Here is a 17,769-nt window from a genome sequence, read left to right as displayed (position 1 = left end):
TTTTACTCAGTGACTTTCTGTTGGTTTCCATGAATTATGATCTTTCTGACAGAAAATCACAAATCTAGTTGCACAACTGAGATAATACTCCATAGGTACAAAATTTTATTAGAAATCTCTTGTGAATAACAGTTTTAGACGCCTTCAAGAAATCTCTAAATATTGAATCAATTTGAGATTCTCTGTCAATAGCACTCGTTACTTTTTGTGAATAAAAGAGCTAGTTGTTTTTCACAAGTACTATGTTTTCTGAATCTGTGCTGACTATGCGTCAATAGACCATTTTCTTTGGGGTAGTTCATAATGTCTGAACACAGTACCATTCTACTGAAAACTGATATCAGTGATACCAATCTGTAATTCATCAGATTACTCCTATTTCCTTTCTTGAGTAGTGGTGTGACCTGTAAAACCTTCCAGTCTTTAGGTATGGATTTTTCCTCAACCAAACAGTTGTATATGTTGCTGTGTATGGAGCTATAGCATCAGCATACTCTGGAAAGAACCTATTTGGCATACAATTGGACTGAAAGACTTGACTTTATTAAGTGATACACTGAGGATATCTTCTTTTAAGTTACTAATGTTGACAGTTGTTCTTGATTCAAATTCTGTAATATTTACTTCACCTTCTTTATGAAGGAATTTTGGAAAACTGCGCTTAGTAACCCTGCTTTTTTGGCAGTGTCACCGGAAATATTACCATTACTACTGCACAGTGAAGGTATTGTTGTGCCTTGTACTGGTGTAATTTTCATATGACCAGAATTTTCTTGGATTTTCTGCCAGATTTCAAGACAGAGTTTTGTTGTGGAACCTTTTAAAAGCAGCTCCCATTCGAAGTCCATGCTAAGTTTTGAGATTCAGTAAAATATTGCCGATCGTGGAGGCCTTGCATTCTTTTAAATTTGGCATGCTTTTTTCAATGCGTTTGCAACAGTGTTCTAACCTGTTTTGTGTACCATGGGGAATCAGTACCATCTTTTATTAATTTATTTGGTACCAGTCTCTCAATTGCTGCCAATAATATTTCTTTGAATATAAGCCACATCTGGTCCACACTTATGTAGTTAGTTTGGAAGGAGTGGGGACTGTCTCTTGGGGAGGCATCACACAAATTTTTATCTGATTTTTCTAAACGGATATATTTTCTATTTATTTTTGGTCGATTTGGAGTTACCTTATGAAATATCTGAAAGACACTGCATAAATACTGAGCAAATATGAGATCTAGCAAAGATTTCAAAGAGGTGCATAGATTGACGACTTGCTTAAATGTTCACAAATGTAAAATTGAGCACTTCACAAAACGAAAAAATGTAGTAGCCTATGACTATAATATCTACGAATCATAGTTGAAATCAGTCAGCTTCAAATACTTGGATGTAACACTTTGTAGGCATATGAAATGGAATATCGCATAGGCTCTGTTGTGGATACAGCACGTGGTAGACTTTGGTTTATTGGTAGAATACTGGGTAAATGCAATCAGTATACAAAAGAGAAAGCTTACAAATCACTTGTATGACCCATTACAGAATATTGCTCAAGTGTGTTAGACCCATACCAAACAGGACTAGCAAGGGATATTAAATATATACAGAGAAGGGCAGCATGAATGATCACAGGTTTGTCTGACCACAGGGAGTCACAGAAATGTTGAAGAAACTGAATTGGCAGACTCTTGAAGATAGACATTACCCTGAGAAAGCTTACTTGCAAAGTTTCAAGAACCAGCTTGCCATGCTGCAGCAAACATCTATTGCATGCAGCAAGGGGGGAACTGCAGTGGAAATGACCACTGAATAGCCCTTTCATGTTGATGGCAGGTACATATAATCTGTGGCCAGAAGCCCGACTCCAGTCCACCACCAGCAATGGAGGGGGTGAACCTTTGACAATGTCAGCCATTTGTCCTGGTATAACATCAGAAAAATCATGAAACAAACGTTGGCAGAAGAACACAAGACAAAAGCCACAGGCAGTTTGTCAACAAGTGGCCACAATGGCCATAACAATTTTAATGATAAAGTCGGCGGTGGCTTGTAGCCAATCACATAGTCGCAGTTATCTCATAAATGGTTTGCTGGCGGATGCAAGTTTGTTGGAACTTTTTTGCTTCTATTATTGTGTATTTTTGTGTGTATCAGTTTTTGTTAGTTATGATTCATACTGTATAGTAATTTTGCAACTGGGTGCCTTTGACATATCAATTTGGTGCCCACTTGTGTCGCTTGAGCCTTAAACTGGCCCTGCTGTGTCATAAATAACCACTAGCTTAAAATTAGTTTCAATCTGTGTGACCCAATTCCAAACTGCAAACACTTATATTCACATTTTTCAACATAGTCACGGCTGTTATTTGCATTCATTATCATTTGCTACAATATACTGTTCCTATAGCACTAGGCAAACTGAGTTACAATAATATGTTATCCTCTCACCTCCTTAGAGCTGAACGGGCAGAAATTTGACCACTTCAGGATAAGAGTGCATTCATAACTTGTTGTCAACCTCAAAAATAAACAATGCTGTTGAGAAGTAGCTGCTTTAGTGGCATTGTTGAATCTTGTGTTCCATTTATTACATCACATTTGTTCTGTGTGAACATACCTATGTTAGAATTAATTTTTTTCCTGTAGAAATGTATACTATTACAAAGTATTTACCCATTTTTAAAGTCATTTCAGTTCCGACTACATTTAAACTCAAGCATGGTACATGCTCATAATAACAAAGGCATGCAGGATGCAATCCCATGCTTGGCAGCAAGACCAAATTTGCTACTCATTCACCACCCGTATTTGGCTGCCCTGATGACCAGAAGCATGAAAGTTGAATCGGGACTTCTGGTAACATGAACCTGGTTCACTGCCAGGCCACTTGGAGCACTTCCAGTTTTATTATATTACTTTATTATTGACTGAGATAAAAAATCTTCCATTTTTATTTTGCAGAAAATGGAATCTGATGTTCTACAGACTCAGCTAAATGTGTTCCTACTTACTATTTTGTGTTGTGCACAGCATTATTTAAATTGCACTGTAAGTATGTTGCTCATATTCTGATTTATTTTTCTCGAATCCATAATATTTAGTGATGTAAATGATTACAATATTCATGTTTGTTATGTATAAAACAGAATCTAGTTTCGTCGCTTGATGTTCTGTGCACCCTCGTACACTTGTTCTAGCTTATGAATCCATGTGTGTACCACATCAGGTCAACCACCACCTGCAACCAGTTGGCTGAATCCTAGCCTCTCACACCGAAGATACTCCCTTTCTTCATCGACTCTTTGTCGTCCCCACTCCTTTACTCCCTGGATTTATACTAGTTACTGTTGATGCCACCTCCCTACACTCCAACATCCCTCATGCCTGCTACTATCAAACACTACATCTCCCTATGTACTTCAGACTCCAAGCCCAGTACCTCATTCCTCACACACAGTACCAATTATGTCCTCACACAACAACTTCTCATTTGAGTAGAAGGTAGACAAACAAATTTGTGGCACAGTGATTGGCACACACAGGGCATCATCCTACGCCAAACTTTTCACGGGCCATCTTGAGGAGAGCTTCCTAGCCTCCAAAAAGCCCAAACCTCTTGTCTGGTACAGGTTCATTTTGATACTGTAATTACCTGGTCAAGGTGCTGAGACATCCTATCTTAATTCCTCTACAACTTCAACACCTCTCCCAACTGTTTCACCTGGTTCTCCTCAACCCAACATGCCACCTTCCTGAACATTAACCTTCACTTCTCTGATGGCACCATCCCCACTTCTGTCCATAATAAACCCATTAACCATCAACAGTACCTGTAGTTTGTTTGTGTGGTGGGAGGCACATGCATCTAGTTATATTCTAGCTCAACAAAGGATTTATGCCGAAAGTTAGTAAGTACACTTTCTCTTTTGTTTGTGCCTGTTGACGACTCAGTGTTCTACTATTTCGTGCATTGTCTCCTTTACTCCTAAACTTGTTACATTCTGCCAAGACTTTCCTTACTACATAATAATCAACATCTACCAGTAATGGTGAGCTGCACATCCTTTCAGTGCTGAGATGTCGTAACATTAAATGAACACAGAACCAGTTTTCTGTTACCTGTCCTTTACTCTGCTCCATTGCTACTAACATTTGACACTTTAAAACATGTTACAGTCTTCATTTCCATAACCCCCCCCCCCCCCCCAAAAAAAAAAGAGTGCTCCAGTCCTTAATTTCACACAAGTACTAACTGATCAGCCAGAACATTATCCTACCCACGTTTGCCACAGATAGCAGTGACAAAATGTCGTGGCATGGATGCAATGAGGCCTTGTTAGGTTGATGGAGGTAGCTGGCACCACATCTGCACACAAAAGTCACCCAATTCCATAAATTTTGGGGAGGGGCAGGATGGAGGGTGGGGGGAGAGGCAATGAGCTCTGACACCACAATCAATCCCTTCCCAGACGTGTCCCATCGGGTTCAGATCTGGTGACTTGGAGGCCCAGCACATCAATTTAAACTTGCCACTGTGTTCCTCGAACCACTTCTGGCTTTATGACATGATGCATTATCTTGCTGAAAAATTCCACTGCCGTTGGGAACCATGATCGTCTTGAAGGGGTGTACATGGTCTGCAACCGTACCCCTTGCCCATCATGGTACCTTGCACGAGCTCCACTGGATCCATGGATATCATTGTGAATGTTTCCCAGAGCGTAAGGTAGCTGCTGGCAGGTCGTTTCCATCCCACAGTACTGGTGTCAAGGAACGGTTGCCCTGGAAGACGACAGATTTGCGCCATCCCATCAACATAATGAAGAAGGTATTATGATTCATCAGAGCATGCAACACTCTGCCACTGTGCCAACGTCCAGTGCCAATTGTCATGTGCTCATTTCAGTCTTAGTTGCCAATGTCATGGTGTTAACAATTGCACATGTATGGGTCATCAGCTGCAGACACTCATCATTAGGAGTGTTTGGTGCACTGCGTGTTTACACTCACTTTTACTCTGCCCAGCATTAGTTTGATGATAGTTTCACAACAGTTCACTGCCTGTCTTGTTTTACCAGTCTGACCAACCTATGACATATGACATCTCTAATGAGGGCTGGCCACATAACCCCAAGACATCTGGACATGGTTTCACTTTGGTTTCACCACATGTTGAAGACACTCACAATTGCACTCCTCAAACACGCAACAAGTCGTACAGTTTCCAAATTACTCGTGCTGAGCCTCTGGGCCATCACAATCTGTCCTTGATCAAACTCAGATAGTTTGTGTGCCTCCCTCATTCTACACACGGACGCACACTCACTGACACTACATGCACCGAGCTTGTGTCTGACTAGCAGCAGGCTATTATCACCTGGATGGGTTTATATTGATAGTAGGTCAGTGGTCGTATGTTCTGGCTGATAAGCGTCTATCTTTCCACTGAAATATTTTTTCTGTTTACAGGATGATATATCCTTTTGCAAAATATGAACTTTTGCGGTATGGACAGAATACCATGCTGCCAAGGGCATTTGGTCACAGTGTTCTGGAGGCATGCAGCTGATGACAAAGCCAACCTGCAAACCATGCCACACGTTATGTCTACATGTGGCAAGGTTCTCATAATGACTTGTTGATACAGCATTGTGCCAACTGGCAGTGCATGCTTTTGCCACCAGACAGCCTAACAAACTGACACTAGGACATTATTTATATGTCCCATTCGTGCCGTTAGGTAGTTTGCAGTCAGATTCCATAACTTGATGGTTTCCATGCTGCTGGAGGCTCAAGCATCTGCTGGACAGCTGTCGTCATCATCATCATCATCATCATCATCATCATCATCATCATCAGCCCATCACTCATGCACCAAAATCTGGAGTTTCAGATTCCTTGCCGTCCCATGTCTGGTCTTTTGCCCAGTGCTGCAGACAACACCAAATAGCAGTACCCAAGCGATGTGGGGTGTCGCCGCAAGCCACTGCCTCAGCACTACCACTGTCACTGTCTCAGCACTACCGCCGTTTCAGCACAGTGTATCACAACCACTCACAAATATGCTGCTGCCCCACCTCACTCTTCGCTTACACACTGCATGCTCCATCAAGCACAGATGCTATGATCTGAAGGACTGGTACCCTAGCCTCAGCTGACTGCTGGTGCTACTCAGCACCTTATGAGTAGGCTTATGTAACCTACAGAGGTGGCTGCTGCCAGTATGAAGACATAGGTTGGTGCCAAGCTGCACCCAACAGAGAAAGGCACACATCTGTAATGTCATTAGCTCTTTGTGTACAGCTGACGTAATATATGGTGCTTATGGGAAATAAGAATGTGATGGATGGAATATTACATCATGCCAGTTACAATGATTTTCCATGGTGTCCGTTTTTATGGCTCTTCGAAACATTTGTGAAATCTGCAGGCTTTGTACTTACTACTGTGACTGCCAGATGGCAGTAACTGTATCATTTGTCGTTTTTTGAAACCTTTGTTATTTTCTCTTGCTTTGGTGGTGGTGTTATGTGATGTTTGAGTTCTCTCTGTTTGGTGTGCTTTTGCATTTAAAATGTGCAGTGAAGTGGAGCAATTTTTGGAAAAAATTGTTAAAAAGTACTTGATAAGCTACAGGTGATGAAAACAAAGTATCTGATGATGATTCAGATTACACCATCTGAAAAGAGTAATAATTGTAGACTTTTTTTGAAGACAAGTTGTTGCATACATTTATCGTATTGTTTTCACTGATTGTTTTGTTATGAAGGATTCTCCTGAATGTACATCAGAAAATGAAACTGAGTTTATAAGTCCAGTGAATGTAATGTTGAACTGTGTATATCTTCTCATTTCAATTTGGATCACACAGTACTCCACTATGAATGTTAAATTTTGCTTCCATCTACATACTTGTACACAGTGTTATAACTTCCAAAAAAAAAAAAAAGGCAGTCACGGGTATTGGCAGCCACCTACGAGACCAGCACTCCAAGTGTTAACAAAAATTATGGGCTATTTTCATGTAATGTGTATTTCCTTTGCTCTCAATTTATTCTTCAGTCAGAATAAAGAAATTACATTTTGAAAGTTGAGTAAATTTAATTTTCTTGAGTATGACTGCGCGGATTTCATGTGAGTGAATATACATACATACCAATTATTAGAAATTCACAGATCCTAATTATAGTTGACATTAGAGCACGTAACTATCTCACAATATAAAATGTTTTTCTTAGTTTTAAAATGAGATTTTTTGAATATATTTCTTTGCAAGGACTCAAAAAACTTTCAATTTCCTGGCATGCACTTTACCCCTATATTACAAGGCCTGCCCATGAAATGTAAATGAAATATATTTTCACCTAATACACATAGTTCAAAAAGCAATAATATGCATTTTTCTATATTTGAAGTTCACTGCAAAATTACAGAAACATTTCGGTTACCAGGAATGTGTTTTACCACTAGACTATGAAGCCCACCCATAAAATATAAATGAAAAATACTGTAATCTAATACGTTATTTTGAAAGGCAAGAATATGGCTTTACATGCCCTATTTTCCCCAGAGTTGAAATTCTGTGCCAGGTCATTTGGAGTGCTCTGTCATTCTCTGCTTCCATATCATAACACAGGCCTCGCACTTCTCATAATTTTGGTGTTCTGTGTTAATGCCACTTATCCTAACCCACCTTTCTGAAATTGTCAAATTAAATCTGTGTGTGACCTCAACTACCAGAACTTCAGCTATGAATGTAAGGTAACCTCTACATTAGGCAACATAAAAATGTTGACCTGAGCAAGAAAAACTTTATTTATGAATGTAGGATGACCCCATATTTTTCAAATCATAAATTTGGGAAAAAACCTTGTCTTATAGTCGGGTAAATACATTATTTGGTGGTGGTGGTGGTTAGTGTTTAACGTCCCGTCGACAACGAGGTCATTAGAGACGGAGCGCAAGCTCAGGTTAGGGAAGGATTGGGAAGGAAATCGGCCGTGCCCTTTCAAAGGAACCACCCCGGCATTTGCCTGAAACGATTTAGGGAAATCACGGAAAACCTAAATCAGGATGGCCGGAGACGGGATTGAACCGCCGTCCTCCCGAATGCGAGTCCAGTGTGCTAACCACTGCGCCACCTCGCTCGGTAAATACATTATTTGCATCATATTGTGCTGGTATATGAAACAATAAAGCTGCCCGCAACCAGGACACCAAGGTGTTTTGTAAGGTATAACATTATTGGAGGTGGCATATCCTTGCCTTCTTTTGAAATTTGAACTGACTTATCCAGCCAGTTACAGGGAAATATTTAATTTAATAGGCACTCTGAATCATGGCGCATTTCAACACTTTTCATGTACGACAATCACCACCAGAGGTGGAAGAAGCAATAAGTGGCAAAACAACCCTAAGATCCATAGAGATCGAACCTTACGCTTCTGTACTGATAATCTGGCATGTATCAATCACTGGAGCTGATTTATTAAGAACAAAACCTTTTCTTAAGAATTATCAAAATTGAGGAACAAAAAATTTAGAAATTGCAGAAGAAAATAAAAATGGATTTCAGTACGTAGTTATTTCATATTTTGTTGGTTAAGATCATCAATGTGTAACCTTAACAATACTTAACAAATTCATTTTACTTACATCTACGACTAGATCTGCACGCAACTTTTCTAGTAGCTGGAAATCTTGAACCCACATCTGAAGTTCTTCCCATTTCACATCAACCTCTTCATGTAGCATTTTCTCCTCTGAAAGATTTAACAATTCCAATTAAGAAACAACAATTTCCTACTATAGAATAACATACATTCATCTCTAACATTTTCACAATCAATGAAGTATTAAACATAAACCCTAATCATTAACTAGCAAGTTAACAAACGAAATAATTTTTAAATATGTTATTATACTCCATAGTTACATGATTATTTTGTGTTTAGTTATCATCCTCCATCTTTGAAACCATAAATGATGGTCATATACTGAGATGTCAAAAGTCATGGGACAGTGATTTGCACATGTACAACAGATGGGGGCATTATCACATACACAAGGTATTAAAGGGCAGTGCACTGAAAGAGCTGTCATTTGTACTCAGATGATTCATGTGACAAGGTTTCCGGCATGAATTCCATGGGAATAGATGGGCTCTTGGCATGGAATAGTAAGTGTAGCTGGACGCATGGAATATTTCATTTTGAAAATCGTTATGGTATTCTGTATTCCAAGATCCACAGAGTCAACAGTGTGCCGAGAATACCAACTTTCAGCCACTACAATGCAGTAGCTGTGGGCCTTCACTTAACATCGTGGAACAGTGGGGTTTGCATATGGATGTCAGTGCTAGCAGACAAACAACACTGTGTTAAATAATCGCAGAAAGCAATGTAGGATGTATGACAAATGTATCCATTACAACAGTGCAGCAATATCTGGCATTAATGGGCTAGGACAGTAGATACCTGATGCGAATATCTTTCCTAACAGCATGATGTCACCTCCTCTGGGCTCATGACCATAGCAGTTGAACCCTAGATGATTGCAAAACTGTGGCCTGGTCAGATGAGTCCCAGTTTCAGTTAGTAAGAGCTGATGGTAAGGTTTGAGTGTGGTGCAGACCCCATGAAGCCATGGACCCCGGTTATTAAGAAGGCATGTAAAAGCTGGTGGTGGCTCCATAATGGTGTAGGCTGTGTTTCCATGGAATAGACAGGGTCCTCTGGTCAAACTGAACAAATCACTGACTGAAAATGGTTATGTTTAGCTCCTTGGAGACCATTTGCTGCCATTTATGGACTTCATGTTCCCAAAAAACAATGGATTTTTACGGATGACAAGTCACCATGTCACCGGGCCACAATTGTTCACAATTGGTTTGAGGCACATTCTGGACAGTTTAAGAGAATGATTTAGTCACCCAGATCACCTGACATCCCATAGAACATTTTTGGGACATAATTGAGAAGTGTGATCATGCACAAAATCCTGCACCAGCAACACTTTTGCAATTATGGATGGCTATTGACGCAGCATGGGTCAATATTTATTCAGGAGACTTCTAATTACTTGTTGAGTCCAGGCCACGTCGAGTTGCTGCACTACATCGTGCAAAAGGAGGTCCAACAAGAAATTAGGAGGTATCCTATGACTTTTGTCACTTAACTGTAAAAACGTAGCCCAATTCCAGTAACATGATGCTCGCAAAAAAAATTGGGATTATGATGAAGCATTTCTTTTGTCAACCAAGATCCCCCCCCTCCCCCCCACGCACACACAGGAGAGGAAGAGGGGGGGAGGGGGAGGGGGAGGGAGGGGGGAAAAGGGGGAGGGATGTGGGGGGGGGGGGAGAGCACATATGCAAACATTTTCTAATAAATAAAAGTCTGGAGGTGCAACATTAACAATCAGCATGTATCTGAGTGACAACGGATTTTGGATTGTTTTGGGGGGAAGGAGACCAAACAGCGAGGTCATCGATCTCACCGGCTGAGGGAAGAAAGTCGGCCGTGCCCTTTCAAAGGAACCATCCCGGCATTTGCTTGGAGCGATTTAGGGAAATCACGGAAAACCTAAATCAGGATGGCCGGATGCGGGATTGAACCGTCGTCCTCCCGAATGTGAGTCCAGTGTGCTAAGCACTGTGCCACCTCGTTTGGTTGCTAGAATTTGCACACGCTCAGTGAGTGACAATGGTGAACAATGAATAGTGGTCTATTATTTATCTTCTAACCAGGATTTTCAGTCACCATACAATACAAGGCACAATAATTAATCTTCAAAGCAAAAAAACAATAAAATAAGAATCAAGTACACATCAGCAACTGAGCACCTCGCAAAGAACATATAGCACTACCAGTGTGTTGACTCACAATAAACTTATGTTACTGAATAAGGAGATAATGCTAATTTTATGCTGAGTATGACTGCACATGTGGGCCCAGCTCTTTTTGATTTAAGCAAGAAAATACGAGTTAGACAAACAGTATTCCTGTCTTATGTGAAAGTGAAACTCTTCAAGATTTTTCAATAAAACTAACATTATTAACATCTTGCACCTTTATTCTTCATTTCTACTTATTTATTTCTTAACATAGTCACCCTGGCAATGAACACATTTCTCCCAACAGCAGATCAGTTTGTTGATACCATCAGCATAGAATGTTTGACTTTTTTGATGGAACCACAACCTCACCTCTGCTTGTACCACTTTATCACTATCAAAGTGAAGTCCACAAATATGTTCTTTAAATTCTGGAAACAGATGGAAACTGGATAGGGTTAAGTCAGCACTGTACAGGTGATGACTGATGACTGCACACACACACACACACACACACACACACACACACACACACACAGTGTTATCAAATCTGTAATGAAACTGCCTGGTGGGCATTTCTTTGCCCCCCTGGCAGCCAGCCAGTGGCGGTGCTGGTGCAGAGTATATTTCCCCATGTATGGGTAGAATTTTAGCACAAGTGGCACATGTTTGCTAGGCGACAGAATACAGTGTATTGAGTGAAAGTGTTTCAAGTGAAATGACAAACACAAGTATTCTATTAATCAAAGACTATTCATGTATGATTCGTACACGTGTACAGAATCAGCATATGCTGTAAGGAGATCCTTTCAAGAGGAATTTCCTGATGTTCAAGTTCTTAATTGGAGCACAATTCATCAGTTTATAAATAAATAATAATGAACAGGAAGTGTTCTTGATGTGAAACACGGACAACCATGTACAATATCAACATAAAAAACTCTCAGTAACATCGAGCATGCTCTAGAAATGTCTAGAAAATCAGTTTGACATTTTTCTCAGCAAATGGGAATTTCTTATGGTTGTATTCAAATAGCTACAAAGTTATTGAAGTTACAGACCTGTAAAATAACTGCCATGCATGCACTTAAACAAAGTGACCCTGCAAAAAAGTTGTGATTTTGTGAATGGATTTTGGACAGGGTTCATGACGAAGAAATAGACCCTCACTTAACTTTTTGGACAAATCATAGTTCCACTTCAGTGGCTATGTTAATTTGCTAAGTAAACATTACTGGAGTTTTGAAAAGTCTAACACAATGCACAAGGCACCCCTGCATGATCAAATATAGGAATGTGGTGCACTATTAGGAAACAATTAGTGGTGAGAGATATTTGGAAAACATTTTGCGGCTCTTTTAGCCAGTTAACTGAGACATAACATGCTTCTGTGACCTTCCAGTAGGACTCCACGTCAGCGCACGCAATTCAGCTTCTCATTACAGAAAATTCATGACGTGTTTCAAGATACGGTTAACACTAACAACTTATGGCCTCCTGATCCCCCAATTTAACCCCCAGCAATTTTCAATTTTTATCTCGAGAGGGGGAGGAGGAGGGGGAGGGAGCATTAAAAGAGGAAATGTACAAATCAAATCCACACTCTTTAAATAAACTTAAAACTAAAATTTGTCAAGAAATTGCAGCCATTTTTCTGAGGGAACTGCAATGTGTAATGAGCAACTTCCCAAGCAGGTATCATAAATGCTGCTCTTGCCAGCCAGCCGCTTGCCACAGAGAGGGTTGCGTTAACAACTGATCACCCTGTATAAAGCAGAGTGTATGTGTGTATGTTCGAATCATCTCCCTAACTGTTTGATCATTTTCAATCAAATTTGCCACAGAAACAGCAGGCCGCATAAGTAACTGCACTGTGGTGTTTTATAGCATCCAATTTCCAATAGGAGCAGAGATATGAGCAAAACTTTGTTTTTACTGGCCCCTGGCATATATGCTGCCCTGCATGATAGGCATGTTGTGTGGGAACAGCGTCAGCCTGCTACATCAACCTTCCATGCAGGGCAGCCTACGTGTCAGGGGAAAGAATCTGTTTCTAGGCTCCAACATGTAGCTTCCTCTGCATGACAGGCATGTTGTGGGAATACAACAGGCTGCTTTATTAAACTGTATGCACAGGCTACATGCACTGATCAGTATGACTAGTGACAGGTCAAGGTAGATAAAGGAAGGGATGCACAGAGCAAGGGGAGGGGGAAATTGACAGAGGGGAGGAGGGGAAGATGCATGTAGCAGGTGGAAGGTGTAGAGCAGTGATGGGTAGGTGGAAAAGGAAGACGGGGAGGTGGAGGTGGAATGTGAGAGAGACAGGAGGATACGGTCAGAGGAAGGGGGTGGAGAAAATGGACAAAGAAAAGAGGAGGAGGAGATGAAGACACAGAAAGTGGGGAGGAGGAGAGAGACAGATAAAGGTGAAAGGATGAGGAAGACAGACAGAGGAAGGAAGAGATGGACACAGAAGAGGAGGAGGAGGAGGAGGAGGAGGAGGAGGAGGTATGTCCGATATACGTGTCGAACACATGCACGGGCAAAGGCGCGGGGGAATGGCTAGAGTGTACATAAATATCAGTAATTTTTTCTGGCAAACACTATATTTAAGTCAAATATCTGATGTCATTTAGTAAATTGCACTGCATATTATTAAATACACTGTTTTCACCTTTTTTACATGTCTGTCTACTGGTTCATGGCTCTTACTTCAAAAAGTAATGGTGTGCATGGTATTTTTATTCTTGTATTGACTTTCGTGAAATTAAAAGCTAATTGCAAATATGAGAATCATGTGCAGTTTTATACCTTCACGTTTTGTTGTTTGTCGCTTGTACTGTATACGGAAACGGAATGCTTCGAGAACAGATGCCACAACTATTGTGAGGACAATCATTGTTGACAGGTAAAACAGCATGAAGTAGATGCGGCTCCATGGCGATGCAACTGATGCATATCCATTCATTAAAATAAACCAATTATTAACCACAGTCAACTCAAAAAGCGTGACTGAACTTTTCATCAGGTTTTCAAATGTGTTGAGGTAATAGTACCCCAGTGCAGTGCTTCCATTGGCACTGTACTTGTAGAAGTCTTCCACTGTAGTATTCCTGTAAGAATATCATGCTGTATTTCAGTGACTAACCCTCTGTGAAATTAAATACAGATGCTTAAGCTATAATTTTGCTGATGAGGTGCACGACAGTGCCTCACTTATTGCAAACTTTTCAACTTACACACAGCAATTCCGCATATCATATCCAGCGAAGAGCTCCATTCCAATTATGGCAAAGAAGTAATACAGGACAAGCATGACTATGGCAGTAGAACACATCAGCGGCGTTAGAAGTACGAGCGTGCCAAAAACGTCACGATAACGTTTCTTCAGTTTAAAAAGTCGCAGCAATCGTAATGGGCGAATGAAAATCAAAACTACCATCCAGGGGAACATGGTCAGAAGTGTAACTGCGCATAGTGTTGCCAGAGTAACAGAAAAATCAAATGAATTCCACCCAGAGCTGAAATATTGGGATACACCTAGCCCCAGGATCTTTAACAGCGCCTCTATTAATCCCACTGGAAAAAATAAATAAATATCAATATTCATTTCTTTGGCGCAAAACAATGTTACAAATTGTTTAGTTAACAAACTTGAAATACTTTTGGTCACTAAATGAATGGCAACAATGAATGTCATTTAAACTTCAAGATGTTAAAAAAATTATGAGACAAGACTGTCAGTTAGAACATAGTGGGGTGAATATTTTACACTGTCAATAGACACTCAAGGAAGTACATGTACTACTCTTGCTTTCAGAACAGTTAGTTCCTCCACAGAGGAGTCCTCTCTCCTCCCTTAGGATGTAACTAATAGTTCAGAAACCTTGGACATTATGTGTACTTTTATGTGTGCATATTGACAGTATTTGATATTTCCTTCCTGAAGATAATAGGCAGGAACTCTGACTTATAATTTATTTAGTTTCCTTGAGTGTATTTTCCTTTTGATACAAAACTTTCAGTTTTTTCTTTGGCATGTAATATTTTTAAATATGCATCTGTCTCACATTTATTTATGAACACTTTACACTTATAAAGTCTGACTGAAAAATAATCAAACGGAAACAAGAATTAACATACTAACACACGAAATTCTTCCAGAAAAAATGAATTAGTAGTTGATGTTTTAAAACAAACTTACGGCTTACAAACAGTATCGTATCCCAGGAAGCAGCAAAGGCACATGCCGATTCTTCCAAATCAGTAGTTAGCTCAGTAATACGTATTGCCATGGAAATACCGTTACAAATAATCAAGCCATCTGGAAAGGAACTTCGGCTGTTTAGACAGTTAGTAAAAGATAAGAATCAGATGAACTTTGAAATCATTATAAAATAGTAACAGAAATTAATACCAGCAATGTGATCACAAAGTTTGAACTTCAAATCAAATAATGATGGTTGGATAACATACAGTGAATACAGTGTCCTCATTCATAAATTTGTAACATTCATGTATTCGTATTTTAATAATTCTTGTGGCAGAAGAGTTTATCATCAGCTACCAAAAACAGTACATTTCAAACAGGGATATGTTGTTGTTGTTGTTGTTGTTGTTGATGTCGGTGGTGGTGGTGGTGGTGGTGGTGGTGGTGGTGGTGGTGGTGGTAATCAGTTCAAAGACTAATTATAGGGATATAACCACACACTTAATAACATGGAACAATTTCTAGATTTTAGAATTACCTAAAATTTGAATAAGAATGGGGTATAGAAAGATTCTGTATATTAGAAAATAACAAGGTTCAGACTGGGAGATATTTTCAATAATGAGCTGTTGTCAGGCAGCAAATGAAGCATGATAGATTGATTCTGTGCAAATACATGGTTGTTCTAAATGATGGAATCATTTTCAAAAATTCATATGTATTCAAGTACAAATTCAAAATGAACAAGCTTTATACCAATGAAAAGAAGAACTTTCAAAGTTGTTTGTCGGCAGTGGCGGGTGGGAGGGTGGTGATGGTTTCAGAAGTGGCCGGTAGAGTTCACATGGCAAAAGGGCTGTCACTCTGTTTCACTGTCAGTTGTGAGTGAGATGGCAGCTGTGGAACTGTGTTCTTGAGTTCATAAAAAGTGAGTCACAAACTGCAGTCCAGCAGGCATTTTGTACCAAATTAGGTGTTCAACCACAAACTTCATTTTCCAACAGGATGGAGCTCCACCCCATTGACACTGTGATGTATGAGGCTTTTTGAATGACTCCCTTCCTGAGCGCTGGATCGCTCGCACTATTTCTTATGGGGTTATGTGAGGGAAGCTATTTATGTCCCACCTCTACCAGTCACTCTGAATGATCTGCAGAATCAGATAACTGGTGTCGTATACTCAGTAACAGCAGATACGTTTTCGCGTGTGTGAGATGACTTCGGCTACTGTATCAATGTTTGCCATGCAGCCAACGGTGGCCACACTGAACATTTATAACATTTATCATATTTCTAATTATTAAATAATTATTAAAAATAATTAATTACAAATTATTAAATTTATTAAATTGATATCAAACATTATGAAAAAAAAGACTTTCAAACTTCCTATTTTCATTGGTATAAAGCTTGTTCATTTTTAATTGGTACTTGAATAAATACGAAGTTTTGAAAATGGGTCCAACATTTAGAATAACCCTGTATAAAGAAATAATGTGGTGTGTACTGCAAACATAAGCAGAGAGGATTGTAGATCAATGTTATGTAAATATAAAGAAACAATATGGTACCTCTTGTAGATGAAAGCAGAGACATAGGACAGGGGCCACTGTTGCGAAAATGCCTGAATGCTGCTTTTCAGTCTGATTTTATGACCAATATTTTATTTCAAAAGTGTTTCTAAGAAAGTGACAGCACGGAAGAAATAAATTATTTAACATGTTGAGAGGCATAACAGCGGAAAATATTATGCAGAAAAACTGCTGAAGTTGAGAAAGGTACAGAGAAAAATCAAATGCAGATATTCTTCATTTAAGGAAAAAAATGATTAAATGCAAGGCCCTATTGAACACAAAGATTATTAAAAAGGTGTATTTTTGATGTAGGTATAGATTTAAGAATCTAAAAATGCATATTTGCTACAATGAGACAAGAAATAAATTGCATGAGACATAACCACCTGAGAATTCACAATGGTCATAGCAGTTCATTAATCACTTAATTAATTCGTTCATTCACACATTGTATTTGTTGTGATCCATGCCTCCCACAACAATGGAGGTGTGTGTGTCTTACAATTCCTTACTGCCAAACAATAGTCAATGTGGATCTAACAGAGAAATCATAAAATCAACTCTCAGTTATTGAAGGGAATGAATTATCTGTTAACTCTGGTAAGTATGTACTCTGAGGGCACCTAAGGACAATGGCGTCTTCTATACTTAGTGGATATTGCATGTCTTCTACACTTAGTGGATATTGCATCTACCAGGAGGGCGTGGCAGTCATACTGCTTGTTGTGTTGCTATAGAAGCTCCTTGGGCTGCAGTGTTCTGACATGGAAGAGCACTAAACTACTTGGCATCTACCATCATCGAAAATGTTAAAGAAGAAAAATTGAATGGCAAGGAAATGCAAAGGTGGTTCAATGTTTGGATCAAGAGGAAAGACAATTGGTTGCTGTTTGGTGATATTTAGAAAAGACCAATGAAAAATATATTTTGAATGGTTACCTGAGATAAAGGAATTGTGTATCACACAAATGAATTAGGTAAAAATGGCAGTATTGATTATGTGTTTACTGTACACTGATCACCCAAAACATTATGACCACTGCCCACCGTGTCATGGATGCTGCCTGTCAGCATCGTGGGAATGTGATGCTGTAACAGAAGTACATAAGTGGAGCAGGCATGAACAAGGGATCACCCTAGCAAAGATATGGA

The 17,769-nt window shown here is 39.6% G+C and overlaps 1 protein-coding gene across 1 annotated transcript in view; it reads right to left on the bottom strand.

Moving 5' to 3' along the window:
- Positions 1–17,769, bottom strand: part of LOC124545027 (two pore channel protein 1-like) — a 60,701-nt gene that overhangs the window by 15,483 nt on the left and 27,449 nt on the right. Inside the window, exons 9-12 of the mRNA XM_047123808.1 lie at positions 15,038–15,157; positions 14,073–14,412; positions 13,645–13,946; positions 8,652–8,758 (exon numbers count right to left, since the gene is read on the bottom strand). Coding sequence (XP_046979764.1) covers positions 8,652–8,758; positions 13,645–13,946; positions 14,073–14,412; positions 15,038–15,157 — 869 coding nt within the window. The remainder of the gene's footprint in view (positions 1–8,651; positions 8,759–13,644; positions 13,947–14,072; positions 14,413–15,037; positions 15,158–17,769) is intronic.

The sequence above is a fragment of the Schistocerca americana genome, chromosome 8 (assembly GCF_021461395.2).
Source record: "Schistocerca americana isolate TAMUIC-IGC-003095 chromosome 8, iqSchAmer2.1, whole genome shotgun sequence".
NCBI classification, from domain to species: Eukaryota; Metazoa; Arthropoda; class Insecta; order Orthoptera; family Acrididae; genus Schistocerca; species Schistocerca americana.
This window is presented reverse-complemented; position numbering and strand designations above follow the sequence as displayed.